Below are 19490 nucleotides of genomic sequence, written 5' to 3' on the forward strand. Positions count from 1 at the left end.
AGATAAAGACTTTTGTTGTATTTTTTGCATATGTTATTTAATAAGGTTTCCCTTTATTCTTATTTTCTGGAGAATATTTAGCCTAAATAGCATCAATTGATCATGCAGTTTTTCATCTTTTTAAGCCCTTGTTGCATCAATTGATATGATCATGCAGTTTTTCTTTAGCTTATTAATAGAATGGGTTCTGTTGATTAATTTTTTGAGTAGTAAACCAGCCTTGCATACCTGGAATAAACTCAACTTGCTCATGCAATATAATTTTTTAAACCATTGTTGAATTTTATCTGCTAACTGTTTTGATTTTTATACCGGGTCTTATTCTGTTACCCAGGTTGGAACTACAGGAATGCACCACCAGCCCCAGGCTTTTTTATTTATTTGTGTATTTATTATTATTATTATTATTTTTAGTAGAGTTAGGGTTTTGCTATGTTACCTAGGCTAGTCTCAAACTCCTTGCCCTTGTCCTTACAAAGCACTGGGATTACAAGCATGAGCCACCATGCCTGGCCTATTTAACATTTTCATGAAACATTTTATGTTATATTCTTGAAATATGTTGATTTGTAGTTCTTTTTTTGTGCTGTCTTTGTCTGGTTTTGGCATAAGATTAATACTACATGATAGAATAAATTGAAATTGTCTTTATTTTCTGGAAGAGCTTATGCAGAATTTGTCTTAATTCTTCAAAGATTTGATAATTCTCCAGAACTACACCTGAACCTTGATGTGTATTTCTTGTGGAGTTTTAAAATTACAAATTCAAATTCCTTAATAGTTATAGGGCTATTCCAATTGTCTGTTTCACATTGGATAAAGTAAAATTGTTCGTGCTTTTCAAGGAATTGATCCATTTAAGTTGACAAATTTGTGTATAGAGACATTGATAGTATTAGTCATTTGATGTCTGCAAGGCCCGTAGTAATATCTCCAGTTTCATTCCTGGTATTATTTGTGTGTTATTTCGTTCTTATCTATTAGTCTTGCTAGAAGTTTCCTAATTTTATTAATTGTGTCACAGAATCAGTTTTCTTTTAATATTCTGTTTCTCATTTTTAAATTTTATTGATTTCTGCCTTTGTTTTATCTTCTTTATGATTGCTTTGACTTTACTTTGCCCTTCTTTTTATAGGTTCTTGAGGAAAGAGCTTAGATTATTTATTTGAGACTTTTTCCTGATATGAACATTTGTTACTATAAATGTCCCTGTCAACATTCTTTAGCTGTGTCCCAGAAATTTTAATATACTGTAGTTAAGTTTTCAGTTAGTTCAATGTATGTTTAGATTTCCTTTGTGACTTCCTCTTTTAACCATGTTATTTAGAAGTGTGACTTTTACTTTCCAAGTGTTTGTATGTTTGAGGATTTTTCTGTCTTATTTCTGTTATTGATTTCTAGTTTTATTCCACTGTGATCAGAGAACATACTCTACATCATCAAGTCTTTAAAACTTGTTGAAGCCTGTTTTTGGGCTAGAATATGGTCCATCTTGGTGTGTGTTACAACAAATCTTGAAAGGATGTCCATTCTGCTGTTGCTGGGTGGAACGTTCCATCAATGTTGAATAGCTCCTGTTGCTTGATGGTGTTTTTGAATTATTTTATATCCTTATACTGATTTTCTGTAGAGTCGTTTTATTAACTGTTGAAAGAAGGGTGTTCAAAGGGAAATATAAATCATTCTACCAAAAAGACACATGGTAGAATGATTTATATTTTCATCCCATATGTTCATCACAGCATTATTCATAACAGCCAGGACATGGAATCAACCTAGATGTCCATCAGTGGTGGACTGGATCAAATATGGTACACATAACACCATGGAATACTATGCAGCCATTGCAAAAAAAATAAAAGAAATTATATCTTTTTCGCAACATGGATTCAGCAGGAGGCCATTATCCTATGTGAATTAATGCAGCAACAGAAAACCAAATGCTGCATGTTCTTACTTATAAGTGGGAGCTAAACATTGAGTACACATGGACATGAGGAGCGGAACAGTAGACACCAGGGCCTACTTGAGAGAGGAGATTGGAAGGAGGGTAAAGATTGAAAAATTGTCTATAGAGTACTATACTTATTAGCTGGGTGACAATCTACACACCAAACCCTTTTGATATGCAGTTTACATAGGTAACAAACCTGCACATGTACCTCATGATACTAAAAATTAAAGTTGAGAAAAGAAAAAAGAGGGGTGTTAAAATCCCTAACTATAATTGTCAACTTATCTATTTTTTTTTATCTTATCGGTTTTTGCTTCAAATGCTTTGAAGCTCTGTTTGTTTTGGTGCATTCACATTTAGGATTGCTATGCCTCCTTGGTGTATTGAATATTTTTATCATTATGTAATGCCCTTCTCTGTCTCTGGTAATTTTCTTTGCTCTGAATTATATTTTAACTGACAATAATACACCTACGCCTGCTTCCTTTTAATTGATGTTTTATATGATATATCTTTTTTTTTTTTTTTTTTTTTTGAGACGGAGTCTCACGCTCTTGCCCAGGCTGGAGTGCAGTGGCGCGATCTCGGCTCACTGCAAGCTCCGCCTCCCGGGTTCCCGCCATTCTCCTGCCTCAGCCTCCTGAGTAGCTGGGACTACAGGCGCCCGCCACCGCGCCCGGCTAATTTTTTGTATTTTTAGTAGAGACGGGGTTTCACTGTGGTCTCGATCTCCTGACCTTGTGATCTGCCCGCCTCGGCCTCCCAAAGTGCTGGGATTACAGGCTTGAGCCACCGCGCCCGGCCGATATATCTTTTTAATACTTTTATTTTCAACCTACCTATATAATTATATTTGAAGTGGGTTTTTTATTTTATTTTATTTTTTGAGGAATTAACAGTCTTTATTGGGCTCAGACCAGGAGTCTGTGGGTCTTGAGGACCTGTGTGTATTTGTCAGTTTTCTTCTCCACGTTCTTCTCGGCCTGTTTCTGTAGCCTCACGAGCTGCTGCTTCTTCCTGTAGTGGATCTTGGCTTTCTCTTTCCTCTTCTCCTCCAAGGTGGCTGTCACTGCCTGGTACTTCCAGCCAACCTCGTGAGCCAGGCGCCCCAGATAGGCAAACTTTCTTGTAGGCTTCAGACTCACGACCTTGAGGGCAGCAGGAACCACCATCCGCTTTTTCTTGTCGTAGGGCGGTGGGATGCCGTCAAACACCTTGAGGCGGTCCAGGGCGCCTCGCTTGGTCTTGTGAGGCAGCATGCCTCGCACGGTCCGCCAGAAGATGCGGCTGGGGGCCCGGAAGTGGTAGGGGCCTTGGGAAGGGTTGGTGTTCATCCGCTTGCGGAGGAAAGCCAGGTACTTCAACTTGTTTCTGTAGAAATTGCCAGAAATGTTGATGCCTTCGCAGCGTACGACCACCACCTTCCGGCCCAGCAGTACCTGTTTAGCCACGATGGCCGCCAGGCGGCCCAGGAGATGGCCTGGACCATCGAGCACCAGGACCTGCACCTCCGCCATCTTCGGCAGCCGCCTGGGAAAGCTGAAGTGGGTTTTTAAAAACATGTAGCATATAGGTGAGTGTGTGTCTGTGTTTACTACTCTGCCAATCTGTTTATTAATTGGTGTATTTTGACTACATATATATTTTCATTATTTTACTTTAATCTACTTGTGTCTTTTTGTTTAAAATGCAAATTTTTTTCATCATTTCAACTTTTATTTTAGATCCAAGGGTACATGTGCAGGTTTGTTACCTGGGCATCTTGTGTGATCAAAATGCAAGTCCTACAGAAAGCATTGTGTTAGATCTATTTTTTGTCTAGTCTGACAATCTTTGCCTTTAATTGTACAGTTTGATTATTTACATTTAATGTACTTATGTGGTTGGATTTTGTTTTATTATCTTACTCTTTGATTTGTATTTGTTTCATCAATTTTTGTGTTCATTTTCCCCTCTTGCCTTCTTTTGAATACATTTTATTTAGCATTTTATTATATCATCTCTATTGACTTATTGGCTATTTTTTAAAAGTGGCTACTCTAAGGATTGCAATATAAAAATCTGGCTTACAATTGAATTTCAAGCAATATTATATGACTAGAAATAGAATTCTAGTTTGGTTATTTTCTTTAAAATACCTTAAATATTCCACTCTCTTCTTCCATGCACCGTTTTTAACAATAAGCTCTTGTGATTCTTATCCTTGTTCCGTATAGAAGGGTGTCCCCCCAACTCCACACTGGCTCCTTTTAAGTTGTCTATTTGCTTTGGTATTCTCTAATTATGCCTATGCATGATTTTTAAAAAAAAATTTATTCTTGGTGTTCTCTGGCTGTTTGAATCTGTGGTTTGAAGTCTGTCATTCATTTTGGAAAATTCTCTGCCATTACTTCAAATATTTATTCTTCCCTATTATCTTTTCTCTCTGGTATTTTCATTATGCATATGTTATACCTTTTGAAATTTTCTAATGGTTCTTGACTGTTCAGCATTTTTTACTTTTATATTTTGCATTTCAGTTTGGGAAGTTTCTATATTGTCAGACTCAGACTCTTCAGCGGTTTTTAGTCTACTGATGAGCCCATCAAAGGCATTCCTCATTTATTGTACAGAATTTAAAAGAATTTCTGGTATTTCCTCATGATTATTAGAGTTTCTGTTTCTCTGCTTATGGTACTAATCTGTTCTTGCATATTGTCTCCTTATTTTTATTAGTTTTTAAAAAAATTTTTATTGAATATTGGCAAATTATAATGTATATATGTATAACCATAGTTATGTTTAATTGCTTTTCTAATCTCAACATCTGTATCATGTCTAAGTCTGGTTTTGAAGCTGACTTTGTTTCTTCAGACTGTGTGGGTTTCATTTTTGTTTCTTTGACTCGTAGCATGCCTTGTATTTCCTTGTTGAAAGCTGGATATCTGGTAGTGTGGCAAATTTTACTGAGGTAAATAAGTCTTTCGTATGAGGTTTTATGTTGATTTGGCTTAGAGTTAGACTGTGCTCATTGTTGTAGAGGTACATGCCATAGGCTTTCAGTTGCTCTAGTGTCCTTGTTTTTGTCTTCCCTGTTGACTTTGTGTTCCACTAAGTACTCCTCCTCAGAATCTGTATTTGCAGCTCTTTCAGCTATGACCACTGTTATGATACTGGAACCCTGTTGATAATGGTGGCAAAGGGTTTTGGGGGAGGCATTCTGTAATTTTATTAAATCTCAGTCATTTAGCAGGCCTGTCTCCCTGGGCTGTAACTTCACTATTGTTTCTTTGCTTTATGACCCTCCTTTTCTCCATCTGGTAAGACAGGAAGGTTCCAGGGAGCTGGAGAGGGAGAAATGTCCTTCCCCCAGGTCAAATAAGGCTTTGGTAATGTATTTTTCACAGGAGAGTAAGCCTTTTAAAGGAGAATGCTCTCACTGTATCTCACAATTGTTACTCTTCCCCTTCTCTAAGCCACAAGACAATCTTTGAGAGCTCTTCACTGTGAGAACCTAGTGAAATTACTGGAGGTAAAAACCCATGACAGTGTGAGGGCCTCCCCTAACACCTTGGCTTCCCGGATTCTCTCACTCTCATACCAGTCCATATTCAGCCTCCAGCAATTTGTCAGAATTACTATTTAAGCGTTCCTCCTATTTTGGGGCCCTCTTGGCCTCTACTTTAGATAGACAGATCTTAGCAGTGACTCTGGTGTTTCTTGTTTCTCCAGATTTTAGGGTGGCAGTTTTTCCTGTGACCTCAGTGTTTTGATGGGTCTGAAAAAAATCATTCATTTTTAGTTTGTTCAGGTTTTTCTATTGTCATAATGGCAGTGATTACTTCCAAGGTCTTTACATGTTGGACCTGACACCAGAAGTCTGCATCATTTTTGAAAGACATTTTGCTGGGTATAGAATTCAAGTTTGATGTGTTTTTCTTTCATAACTTTAAATGTGTTCTACTATTTTCTAGCTGCTATATTTTCCCATGAGAAATCATGCTTATCTTTGTTTCCGTATATGTAGCAGGAGGTCTTGTTTGGTTATTTTTGCTTTGGGCTTTTAAGTTTTTCTCTTTAACGTTTTGAGCAATTTGATTCTACTGAGCCTACTGTTCCTATTTTTGTTATTAATCTCTTCTTCCCTTGTCGCCTCCCGCTTGTCGCCTCCCGCTTGTCGCCTCCCGCTTGTCGCCTCCCGCTTGTCGCCTCCCCCTTGTCGCCTCCCCCTTGTCGCCTCCCCCTCTTTTGCCAGAGCACACAGAGGTAACCAGAACCTTTGACAAAGAAAAACAGATCCTAGCAGGTAGGCTGTGAACTGTTATAAGATGACAATCACACCAGTAGCCAGAACCACACTTATGAGCAGATTTCAGGGATGTCTTAGAATACAGCCTTAAATAGTTTTTAATGCGCACTTAGCTTTTTCTAAGCACATTAGCTGAAGTGTGATACATTAATTGCACTAGTAGTTTCTATGGCCTCTTGTATCCAAGCTCTTTTAATAGTGTTCTGATTATGGGCTTGTCCACATGAATTTCTTTGGCCAATAGGATAATAGCAAACATGATTCAAGTAGAGGTTTGAGAAAGTGCTTGCATGATTCTCCTTTTTTCCTTGGAAACCTAATATTGTTATGAAAACAAGCCTGTGTAGTTTGTTGGAGGATATGAGGCCATATGAAGCAGGAACATTTTTCCAGTGATTGCTAGTCTAGCTTACCTGACTTTTATGTCTTTAGGTGACTGAAAATCCATGCAGGAACCCAAATGAGAGCAGCTAAGTCCAATCTAGATTTTAAAAAAATCCAGCGGATATGTAGATTTATAAGAAGTTATAAATAGTTCTTATCTTAAGTCTAAGTTTTAGGATAGCTTGTTACACAGCAATAACTGCTACATGGATCAAAGTTCCAGAAACAGAGAAAGAGGGTTCCTTAGAGGCTTCTTAAGCATTTTTGTCCACTTCTCTACTTCCACAATTGGTTCACTTAAACTGTCAGGCAGATGAGATTTTTGGCTTTCATTCTTAATTTCAGACCCAAGTAGTTAGTGCTAGACAGACTCACACAAATTCAGCTGAATCTTTCTGAGAACAGAATAAAAAAACACATTGGATAAAGAAATTATTCTGATTCTCATGGCCTGAAACATTGCGTGGGTACTTTCTTCACTAGGCTCAGTTTTAAGAAATATTAGTTACTTCATATTATGAATCTCTTAAGATTTTTTTCAGTTAAATGTGGAGGTAAGATGAAAACTTAATTAGGAGAACTAGCTTTATTTTTCTCTTAATTTTAAATGCCTAAGCTGTTGTTTAGCAAGGGATAACATCCATTGTGATATAAGGCTGAAGATGCCTGGTCACAAGAATTTGTGGATGCTATCTCAGAGAGAAACTATATTAAGTTTAGCACTGAGGTGAATGAAAACCAAGAGGTTTGAGTGTGTTTTAAAGGGGGAAACAAGGTATCTCGAATAAAATCAGGAGACTGGAACTGTCTACTGTAAATTTCTATCTTTATAAGAAGCGGCATACACATTAGGATGCTCTACAGGAAAAACCAACCCCCAGTCTCAGTGGCTCTTAACACAACTGTATTAGTCTGTTTGTGTTACTATAGAGGAATACTTGAGACTGGGTAATTTATAAAGAAAAGTTTAATTTGCTCATAGTTTTGCAGTCTATATAGGAAGCATAGTGGCTTCTGCTTCTAGGGAGGCCTCAGGAAACATACAGTCATGGCAGAAGGCAAAGGGGAAGCAGGCACATTCTACATGGCCAGAGCAGGAGGAAGAGAGAATGAGGGGAGATGCTACACACTTTAAACAACCAGATCTCTCCTGAGAACTCTATCATGAGAACAGCCCTAGGGGTAGAATGCTTAACCATTCGTGAGAAACCACCCCTATGATTCAGTCTCCTTCCACCAGGCCCCACGTCCAACACTGGGGAGTACGATCCAACATGAGATTTGGTAGGGGCACAGATCCAAATTGTATTACTCCACTCCTGACCCCTCCAAATCACATATCCTTCTCACATTGCAGAATCCAATCATGACTTCCCAACAGTACCCCAAAGTCTTAACTCATTCCAGCACTAACTTCAAAGTCCAAAATCCAGCATCTCGTCCAGGCAAGGCTTGTCCCTTCTACCTATGAGCTCATAAAATCAGAAACAATTTAGTTACTCCCAAGATACAATGAGGGTACAAATACTCCTATTCCAAAGGGGATAAATTGGCCAAAAGAAAGGGGCTACATGCCCCGTACATGTCTGAAATCCAGCAGGGCAGTCATTAAACTTTAAAGCTCCAAAATGATCTTTGACTCTGTCCCACATCCAGGGCATACTGGTACAAGGGGTGGGCTCTAAGGCCTTTGGAAGCTCCACCACTGTGGCTTTCCAGGGTTTAGCCCCCACGTCTGCCTTCAAGGGCTAGTGGTGAGCGCCTGCGACTTTTCCAGGAAAGGGTGCAAGCTGCTGGTGGATCCACTCTTCTGTTGTCTGAATGTATTAATCCATTTTCACTCAGCTACAAAGAACTACTTGAGACTGGGTAATTTATAAAGGAAAGAGGCTTAATTGACTCACAGTTCCACATGGCTCGGGAGACCTCAGGAAACTTATAATCATGGTGGAAGGCAAAGGGGGAGCAAGGCACATCTTTTTTTTTTTTTTTTTTTTTTTTTTAACTCTACTATACTTTAAGTTCAGAGATACATGTGCAGAACATGAAGGCTTGTTACATAGGCATTCGTGTCCCATGATAGTTTGCTGTATCTACCGACCCATCTAGGTTTTAAGCCCCACATGCACTAGGTATTTGTCCTAATGCTCTCCCTCCCCTTGCCCCCTACCCCCTGACAGGCCCCTGTGTGTGATGTTCCCCGCCCTGTGACCCTGTGTTCTCATTGTTCAGCTCCAACTTATGAGTCACAACATGCAGTGTTTGGTTTTCTGTTCCTGTGTTAGTTTGCTGAGAGTGATGGTTTCCAGCTTCATCCATGTCCCTGCAAAGGACCTGGACTCATTCTTTTTTACAGCTGCATAGTATTCCATGGTATATATGAAGGCACATCTTACATGACAGCAGGAGAGAGAGAGAGAGAGAGAGAGAGAGAGAGAGAGTGAACAGAAGGAAAGTGCCACATTTCAAAACCAATAGCTCTCATGAGAACTCACGCATCACCAGAACAGCATGGCGGAAACCACCCCCATGATTCAGTTGCATCCCACTAGGTCCCTCCCTCAACATGTGGGGATTACAATTCAGATTATAATTTGAGATGAGATTTGAGTGGGGATGCACTCATATCATATGACTGGAGGATGGTGGCCCTCTTCTCAGACCTTCACTAGGCAGTGCCCCAGTGGGGACTCTGTGGGGGCTCCAACCTCATATTTCCCCTTCACACTGCACTAGTAGAGGTTCTCCACGAGGGCTCCACCCCTGCATTAACATTCAGGCATTTCCGTACATCTTTTGAAATCTAGGCAGAGGCTCCCAGGCCTCAATTGTTGTGCTCTGTGTGCCCACAGGCTTAATACCACATGGCGGCCTGCAAGGCTTATGGTCTGCACCCTCTGGAACAGTAGCATGAACTGTACCTGGACCCTTTTGAGGTATGGCTGGAGCTGGAGTGGCTAGGATGCAGGGACTAGTGTCCTGAGGCTGTGAAGGGCAGCAGGGCCCTGGATCTGGCCTGGGAAACCATTCTGTTCTCCTAGTTCTTTAGGCCTGTGAGGGGAGGGGCTGCCACGAAGGTCTCTGAAATGCCTTTGGTTTTTTTTCCCCATTGTCTTGGATATTAGCAACTGGCTTATCTTTACTTATGCAAATTTCTGCTGCTGGCTTGAATTCCTCCTTAGAAAGTGGGTTTTTCTTTTCTATCACATGGCCAGGCTGCAAATTTTCCAAAATTTTACATTCTGCTTTCCTTTTAAATATAAATTCCAGTTTCAGGTCATTTCTTTGCTCACACATATGAGTGTAGGTTGTTAGAGGCAGCCAGGTCACATTTTCAATACTTTGCTGCTTAGAAATTTCTTCCACCAGATACCCTAAAATCATCACTGTCAAGTTCAAAGTTCCACAGATCCCTAGAGCAGGAGTACAATGCAGACAACTTCTTTGCTAAAGCATAACAAAAATATGCTCCAGTTCCCAATAAGATCTTCATCTCTGAGACCTCCTCAGCCTGGACTTCATCATCCATATCACTGTCAACGTTTTGGTCACAAGCATTCAGCAAGTCTCTAGGAACTTCCAAATTTTCCTTCATCTACCTGTCGTCTTCTGAGCTGTCCCTACTCTTCCAGCCTCTGCCTGTTATCCAGTTCCAAAGGTGCTTCCATATTTTCAGGTATCTTTATAGCAATGCCCCACTCCTTGGTACCATTTTTTAAAATTAGATTATTCTTGTACTGCCATAAATACTTAAGACTGGGAAATTTATAAAGGAAAGGGGTTTAATTGGCTTACAGTTCTGCAGGCTGTACAGAAAGCATAGCAGTTTCTGCTTTTGGGGACAGTTTCAGGAAACTTACAATCATGATGGAAGGTGAAGGGGAAGCAGTCACGTCTTACATGGCGAGAGCAGTAGGGAGAGAGAGAGAGGAGGTGGTACACACTTTTAAACAACCACATAGCATGAGAACTTTATCATGAGAACAGCGCTAGAGAGATGGTACTAAACCATTCATGAGAAACTATGTCCATGATTCAGTTACCTCCCACCAGGCCCCACCTCCATCACTGGGGATTACAATTTCACATGAGATTGGTGGGAATTCAGATCCAAACTGTATCACTTACAATCATGGCAGAGGTGAAGGGAGAGACAACCCATCACTTAGAGTGGGAACAACAGAGAGAGGGGAAGGAGGTCCTAGGCTTTTAAACAACCAGATTTTGCATGAACTGAGTGAGAGTTCACTTATCACCATGGGGATGGTGCTACATTACTCATGAGGAATCTGCTCATGATCCAGTAACCTCTCACCAGTACCCACCTCAACATGGGGAATCACATTTCAATGTGAGGTTTGTAAAGGACAAACATCCAAATGATATCAACAACTTTACTTTTTTCACTTATCTTATGTCCCGTATGGCTCACATCAGTCTTTTAGGGATATAGCGTGAGAGATGCTGCGCCTCAACACTCACTTCCATAATTACCAAGTCAATAAGTAAATAAATAGGGCCTGTGAATTACATACTAGCTCTTAAAGCCACAACATGGAAAAACCATATGGCACTTTCACATTTTTGTATCCTAAAAAAGTAGAGAAAGGGAAATAGAATCCTTTTGTTTGCCTGGAAAGAGAGGGAAACAAAACATATCTTAATATCTTCCACAGTTGTTCCGTGCAATAAAATATTTTAGTTTCTTTTTATGTGCAAAATACTCTTACTCCCACCCCAAAAGAAACAACCAAGAAGTCTCATAGAGCAGTGACACCAAATTCAAAGCCCAGAATACCTGGTGATATGCTGTAGTCTCTACAGCTGGTCTAGATGTGGTGCTTTTTGGTCTAGAGACTTTAGTAAGTTTTCTCTCCTTTACACATCAAATATACAATGATAGTATTGGATAATTACACTGAACTCTTTCCCACTTGGAAAAGGAACAATTGGGAAATGTACAGTAGAGCAATTCTAAAATCCCACTACACAGACATTTTGAGAGAGCTTTCACTGAGAGCACTGGCCCTCTTTTTATAATGCAGGTACAATTCATGTAATTCATGGCCTCTGTCCACCTCCTTACTCATTCTATCCAGAGAAAGTAGAGTGATTTGTCATTAATAAATTTTGAAAAATGAATTGGGGCTGCTTACTTAGGTCAGCTCTGCCTTTCTTACTTATGAGAATGAGCAGCCTCAGGTAACGAACATTCACCTGTGCTTCTCCCTGTCCATGATTTAGACTCCATCCTTCTATTAATACTTCTCAGGTGAATGGTCTACTCTGATTTAGCATTGCCTAATGGATAAGGGAAGCCTGCCAAATACTGATTCAGACAGCATGTCTATTTAGCTGCACAACTAAGCTATATCTTCTGCCTTCAACAATAGTGTAATAATGGTGATATTTTGATTTTTTAATCACTGACTTCTTTTTTCAGATGGGAATGATTAAACAGATTTATCTCAGAGAATTAAAGAATTGGGCTTTCTATGTTAGAAATTCCATTTAGCCTTATGTTTGAATGTGTTTTATCAGTATTTTCTCTAATTACTTTGATCCATTTGTTTTATTATGTGTCCATGACTTTTTCCAGGATGTTCTTTAATGTTAGGAGTAATATTTTTTGGATTCCTATTGTTTGTCTTTCTAATTTTTAAGTATTTAATAGTGTCATTTTAGTCCTAATTTTTTAAAAGTTATTTAATAGTGTCATTTTAGTCCGAAATTACTGTTTTTGCAGACGTCTTTTATACTGTTTTGCTGATATTTGAGTCACAGTCCAGATGTAGATGAAAATCTACATTAATTTTTGCAGATCTTGACAAACCGAATAAGAGTGATGAGGGGATGGAAGTGTAAAGATAGCCCTTGAATGTCTGGCTTCAATAATTGGATGGTACTATTAATTGATATCAGGATTTCAGCAGGAGGAAAATATTTTGATTATAGAAAGAAATTTGTTTGCACATTAGACCTGATTGTTTTTCCAGAAACATTAGAAAAATTATACTTCAAAAATCAGACTTATTTTTCTTATACTTGAAAAATTAGACATTTTGATTAGCAAAAAAGGAAAAATGGATCACAGGGTAGACCCGAGTGCGTTGTCTCTGTTTGGGTAGAGAAACGTAAGAGACCTGTAGACACTGAGTTTCTGAAGACAGTAGCTCTAAAATGTTAGGAAAGAGTGCTAAAAAGTATTGAAAAGGTGATGAAGAATAACTTAATAAGTTTCAGTAATTTATGTCAGTTTTTACAATCCTGAACTTCAGTAAAAAGGAAACCATGTTTCTTTTCATGGTTTCTTATTTGTATATATTATGATCCCAAGTTCCAGAATTCCTTACTCTATAATACCATAATTTATTCCACCTTCTAGGTTAGTGGACTAATATTAGAATCTAGGAGCTATTTATAACATAGGGAAAAAAGCTTCGATTTCCAAAAAGAAAACAATGTATGAGAAAGTGCTATTGAATTGCATGGAAGATAAAACAGGAATTTAAGAAAAAGGGCTGAGGGTTGGCTGTTCTTGGTCTCTCATCTCTACATCTTCCCATGCTTCAAGTCCATCTCCATGAGTTAGAGAACTTGGCTACTATCAGCTTAGGGGAATACTGAGTAGGAGGTTTTTATTCAGTATTATGAAACATAATGTAATATTAAAAAATCACCTAAAGGAAAAAGAAGACAATCACCAATACTTCCATCCCTTTAATGCAGTTATTGGAATGTTTTATTCATTTCTTTCTAGCCATATTCTGTAGATTTATATATATATTTTACATGGTTGCAATCTTAGATTGATTTTTTTCTCAATTAGTAACATAAGCATTTTTTAAAATGTTGTTATATAGTCCCCATACTTTTTAAAATGGCTTTTAAGTTTGTTTTTGAGGGGAGATATATTTGGACACTAAATTTTAACATTTTTGCCACTTTAAATAATGCTTTTATGATTATACTGACAGTGCTTAGGACATGCTGTCCTGAAATATGGCACCTTGGCTTTTGGAAGAAAAAAAAAAAGTACAGAAGCAGGAGAGTCACTTTGACCGTCTGCCACTCTTTGTCCTTGAAGCAGGCCATAAAACTTAGGAAGGTCACTCTCTGACACCTCTTCCTTTCTCCCCTTGAAGACCTTCATGTGACAAGTATCCTGCCCTAGACTAGGAGAAAAGGAAATGTTACACAGGGATGCCAGTGAGAATCTGAACAAACAGATCTTGCTGAATTCCTCCAGTTTATCACCACTGGATACTACTACCCTTTTGTTCTCCAGTCAACTTCTGGACTACTATTCATAAAAATATGCAATTTCCCATTTCTTTGGGTCTTCACTTCTGCAGACTGGCATGTCACGTATAACATATTAAATTAGTATGCTTTTCTCTTCTCAGTCTGTCTGTTATAAGGGTTTCAGCCCTGAACCTTGTGATAGGTGAGGAAAATACATTACTTTTTCTCTTCTACATTTTCTGGCACATAGAGTGACAGACATGCTACTGGCTCTGGAGTCTGCAAATGAGATCCTGGGAAAACTGACAGAAGGGTAAGAATTCTTCCCAAGGACGGCTCTCTCAGATCTCTGTAGCTCCCTGTAGAGACTGAAAGGTACTGCTTTTGTTTTTGTTTGTTTTTTTCCTTGGCTGGCACAATGGCTCATGCTTGGAATCCCAACACTGTGGGAAGCTGAAGTGGGAGGCAAGAGAATTGCTTGAGCCCAGAAGTTTGAGACCAGTCTGGGCAACATAGTGAGACCTTACCTCTACAAAAAGCTTAAAAAAATTAGTTGGGCATTGGCATGTACCTGTAGTTTCAGGTACTCAGGAGGCTGGGGCCAGAGGATTGCTTGAGCCCAGGAGGTTGAGGTTACAGTGAGCTCTGATCTTGCCACTAGAAAAAAATTTTTTCTTGTCCCCCCCTTTTTTTTTTTTTTAAGATTTAGATTAGCAGGTGAAATACTTTACACCCTCCACCTCAAATTGTGAAGTGTGTGAAGTATTTCACCTGCTAATTAATTTTTTAACTTTTTTCTTGTTAATCTGTCTTTTGTTATAGGAATCTCTGCCATGAACATTGTGACAGGTCAGAAAAATACTTTTGTCTCCTACAATACAAATATAGATAGGCCCTTTCTATTGGATTTTTACATAGAATAAAATTATCACAAAGGAGAGATTACTTGTAGAACAATGAATGTAATTCTTTTTAACCAAGTACTGGCAAATTGCTTTCCAAAAGTTTTCTTTTTTCTTTTTTTCTTTTTTTTTTTTGAGATGGAGTCTCGCTCTGTCGCCCAGGCTGGAGTGCAGTGGCCGGATCTTAGCTCACTGCAAGCTCTGCCTTCCAGGTTTATGCAATTCTTCTGCCTCAGCCTCCTGCCTGTAGTCCTGAGTAGCTGGGACTACAGGTGCCCGCCACGTCGCCCTGCTAGTTTTTTGTATTTTTTAGTAGAGACGGGGTTTCACTGTGTTAGCCAGGATGGTCTCGATCTCCTGACCTCGTAATCTACGCGTCTTGGCCTCCCAAAGTGCTGGGATTACAGGCTTGAGCCACTGCGCCCAGCCAAAACTTTTCTTTAATATATGTTGACATCAACATTGTGTGTATATTTTGTTAGTGTTACATGATCTAATTTTAAAGGCAACAATTATTAGTTTTTATTAGGCAGATGTTATATAATTTAAAAGTCAATAATGATTATTCATCATAAAATGTTACTGTTTTTAAAAATTGCCTATTTTTTGTTACCGGTGAGACCAAAACTTTTAATATTTTGTTTATGCATTGTATTTTTATGTTAATTGATCATCTATATTTTTGTTCATTGAGCTGTCTGCCTTACCATTTAAATTATTTGGTTGTTCCTCAAAAGGTTTAAGTTTTTGTGGAATTAAATTTGTTAATTATTTCCTTTTGTTGTTTCTACTACCTTTTAAACCTTTAAAAGTCATTACCTCTCCAAAGACATGAAAAATATTCTTTCCTAGTTTTTTTTTTTTTTCTCTGAGACAGGGTCTCACTTTGTTGACCAGACTGGAATGCAGTGGCACAATCATGGCTCACTGCAGCTTCACCCTCCCTGGCTCAAGCGATCCTCCTGCCTCAGTCTCCCAAGTAGCTAGGACAACAGATGTGTACCACTATCCCTGGCTACTTTATTTTTAGTGGAGACGAGGTCTCCCTATGTTGCTCAGACTGGTTTCAAATTCCTGGGCTCAAGTGATCCTCCCACCTTGGCCTCTCAAAGTACTGGGATTACAGGTGAATCAATGCGCCCAGCCCTTTTCTAGTTTTCTATGATCATTGGATTTATAAAGGCAATGTACTCATTGATCTAACAAAAAATATTTTTGTGTAGAATGTAAGATATATCTCCATACCTTGTCTTTTGCCAAAATTTGAACCATTAATCCTGTGAAAGATTTTTTTATAGTAATCAGAGCTGTGCAGAAATGGAGCGGTTCACTAATCCTAGAGGAGGACCATATATTGGGCACTGATTATTGTGTATTTCAAGCTCCAAATGGGTTGAATTGAATTATTATTTACAGATAGGATCTTGCTATGTTGCCCAGGCTGGTCTTGAACTCCTGGCCTCAAGCGGTCTTCCTGCCTTGGCCTCCCAAAGTGTTGGGAATTATAGACATGAGCCACCATGCCTGTCCTAGAAGATGTTTTAAGAACTCCTTCAAACTTGAAGTTCAAGAAAAAGATGTGTTTAGATGGGAAATTAAATGTGTCTATTTCTCATTTATGAGAGATTTCCTAAGAAAAATGAATTCTTTATTGCTTTCCAGATGACTAATTGCAGAGGATTGTGATAAAAGTTAATTTAAAAAACTGAACTAATGATTTATTTAGAAAGTATCTTCTATCGACAAGAAGTAATCTGCTTAAAGTCACAAGTCAAACTCCTCACACTTGATCAGTTGTTAGTCTTTACAAATGACTGTCTGAAAAACTCTTCCTACTGTTTGATTTGCCACAAAGAAGAGCTAACAATGTATCTTTTGGGTATGTAGAGAGAAAGCTTCTTCTGTCCTGTAATGAATTTGTTCTCTTAGTCAGGTACAAACCCCTCTTAAGTGGAAAGTAGTACTCAATTGTTCACAGTCTGAGTGGTTTCTGATGAAATTTTTTACAACCACTTTATTTTTTATTTTTTTGTGACAGAGTCTTGCTCTGTTGACCAGACTGGAGTGTAGTAGTGTTCACTGGTCATCACAGCCTTGATGTCCTGGGCTAAAGTGCTCTTCCTGCTTCAGCCTCCCAGGTAGCTGGAACTACAGGCATGTGCCACCATTCCTGGCTAATGACTCTTCTTCTCTTTTTTTTTTTTTTTTTTGAGACAGAGTCTCGCTCTGTGGCCCGGGCTGGAGTGCAGTGGCGCGATCTCAGCTTACTGCAAGCTCTGCCTCCCGGGTTCACACCATTCTCCTGCCTCAACCTCCCGAGTAGCTGGGACTACAGGCACCCGCCACCACGCGCGACTAATTTTTTTGTATTTTTAGCAGAGACAGTGTTTCACCATGTTCGCCAGGATGGTCTCAATCTCCTGACCTCGTGATCTGCCCGCCTCAGCCTCCCAAAGTGCTGGGATTACAGTCGTGAGCTGTTGCACCCGGCCTTTTTAATTTTTTTTTGTAGAGACGAGGTCTCTGTTTTCCAGGATGGTCTTGAATGCATGGGTTCACACAATCCTCCCATCTCAGCCACCTGAAGTGTTGGGATCACAGGCATAAGCTACTGTGCCCAGCCTATAGCCACTTTAAATTCTGCATTGACTACTGTTGTTCATTGTCTGCACAATGGCAGGCAAGGTTGTTTTGTACTGTTATTGGTGGAAGGTATCTGAGTTAGCAGCAAACCTATACATGTCTGCAGCAACCTCAGTTCTTGCCTCCTCAGAAGAAAAAATTTGACTAGGGGCATAAGGCAGAAAGAGACTGAGGCAAGTTTCAGAGCATAGAAGTTTAATTTAAAAGACTTTAAAACAAGAAAGAAAGGAAAGTACACTTGGAAGACACCCAAGCTGGCAACTTGAAGGACAAGTGCAGTGTTTAATCTTGATCCTAGGACTTTCTAGGCTGTCCCACTTCTGGCATCTTGCACCTCTTTCCTGTGATTCTTCTCTTAAGGTGGGCTGCCCACATGCTTAGTGCCCTCCTTATCCTTGGAAAGTGAGCATGTACAGTGTGCTTAGGAAGCTGTACACATGCCCATCTGAGACTTCTCTTTTCAGGTAGAGTGCCCCCAGAAGGTCATATTCCGCCATTTTGACTGTTAATGTACATGCCTGGCTAGTTGCTTCTCCCTGGTATCTATGCTTAATTAACACTTGAGTGCAACAAGTGTGGACCATCAGGAAATGGCCTTTCCCTGGCACCGGCTACCAATTTATCACTTTTAGAAAGGCAATGTGACAATTGCCAAACCATCACCCAACATGCTTGGTGGGTGGGCGAGAGCCCTCCCTTGCCCCACTCATGCCTCTACCTACCTGTAACAGTACCAGAAGTCTTTAGTTTCACAGTAACATATTTCCTTGTTAGACATCAAAATATGCCACACTAAAATATGGCTGAAACTTTTCATAAAACAAATTTACACCTATGAAGGGAATCTTCATTTGTAAGGTTGTCACTCTGTCTCCACACTGGGAAGAGAAGGATGACTAAATCTCTATAGAGATTCCAAATCAGTGGTGAAGGTACTGACTTAAATCTGCAGTGCAAGTTTTTCTTTTGTTTAACGTGATTTACCTGCTCATTCTATTTTGATTAGGCATTTTCTCACATCCTTTTTTCTTTGTTTCACAAAATGGTACTTAAACTATACCTTTGAAATCAACTCTAAGGATTTACTCATTTCTCTGGTTATCTTTCATGTATATCTTCCTGGGAGATATGCATATTATCAGACATACAGGAAGTGTATATGTTATTAAACTTCTATTTGCTTTTCTCGTGTCAACCTGTTTTTTGTTGCAGGGAGTCCCATTTAAGAACTATGAAAGGTAGACCAAAAATCATTTGTGTTTTCGTACACCTGTATCTGGAAACAGGATGGGGCAAAATATAAGATAGTTTACTCATTGGTGATGTTGGAGCTCAGAAAACAGTATCCCACAATATGACAGTTTGTTATACTGAGTACTTTGAATTAATGGCAATTGAAAGGCCTCAGAACCAAAATCTCCCTAACTTTTGCCTGCCCCCATTTTCTTTCAATTCCAAAGTTCAAAAAGGGAGTCTCTCTGAAGTTTCCTTATCTGACAGAAGGAAGTTCCTCTAAAAGGAATGCAATTGTCACAAACCCTCTTTCTGGAATCTACAATAACCAGAAAAATTAACTTTTATCACAGGAGAGGAGACTAAAAGGCCTCCATACCAAGGCCCTATGCCCTGACAGACTTTTCACCAATTCTTCTAAGGGCTGCTCAGAACTGGTGAGAAGCCTGTCTGGGCATAGTGACCTAAGAGACTTTAACTGCATAATAAGACAACCTTTGTTCATCATGCATTTCCTTCCCTCACCCTCCACAGCTTGTGTCACCACTTCTCCAACGGAAGTCACCATTTTTTTTCTTTTGGTAGCTCAAAATGCTATTTAAAGTTGAACCATCTGACCCTTCTTTGAGTCTCATATTTTGTAGTACTACCATGCATATACACATAAGTTTGTATGTGTTTTCTTCTATTTAATCTGTCTACTGTCAAGTTTACTTCAGAAATTCAAATTATCAAACTTTCAGAAAATAGAGGAAAAGTTAAAAACATTCCTATGGAGAAAAAAAAGCACTAGTTATTATCTCTATTTACAAACAAAAACTGAATAGAAAAATTAATATCT

General features: G+C 39.1%; 1 protein-coding gene across 1 annotated transcript; it reads right to left on the reverse strand.

Moving 5' to 3' along the window:
- Positions 1-2834: 2834 nt before the first annotated feature.
- Positions 2835-3500, reverse strand: LOC126940621 (60S ribosomal protein L13a-like). Its single transcript, XM_050766632.1, has one exon. It carries the CDS (start codon positions 3469-3471, stop codon positions 2866-2868), a length of 606 nt encoding a protein of 201 aa, XP_050622589.1. The 5' UTR covers positions 3472-3500; the 3' UTR covers positions 2835-2865.
- Between the last annotated feature and the right edge of the window lie 15990 nt (positions 3501-19490).

The sequence above is a fragment of the Macaca thibetana genome, chromosome 17 (genome assembly GCF_024542745.1).
Source record: "Macaca thibetana thibetana isolate TM-01 chromosome 17, ASM2454274v1, whole genome shotgun sequence".
In the NCBI taxonomy this organism is placed as follows: Eukaryota; Metazoa; Chordata; class Mammalia; order Primates; family Cercopithecidae; genus Macaca; species Macaca thibetana.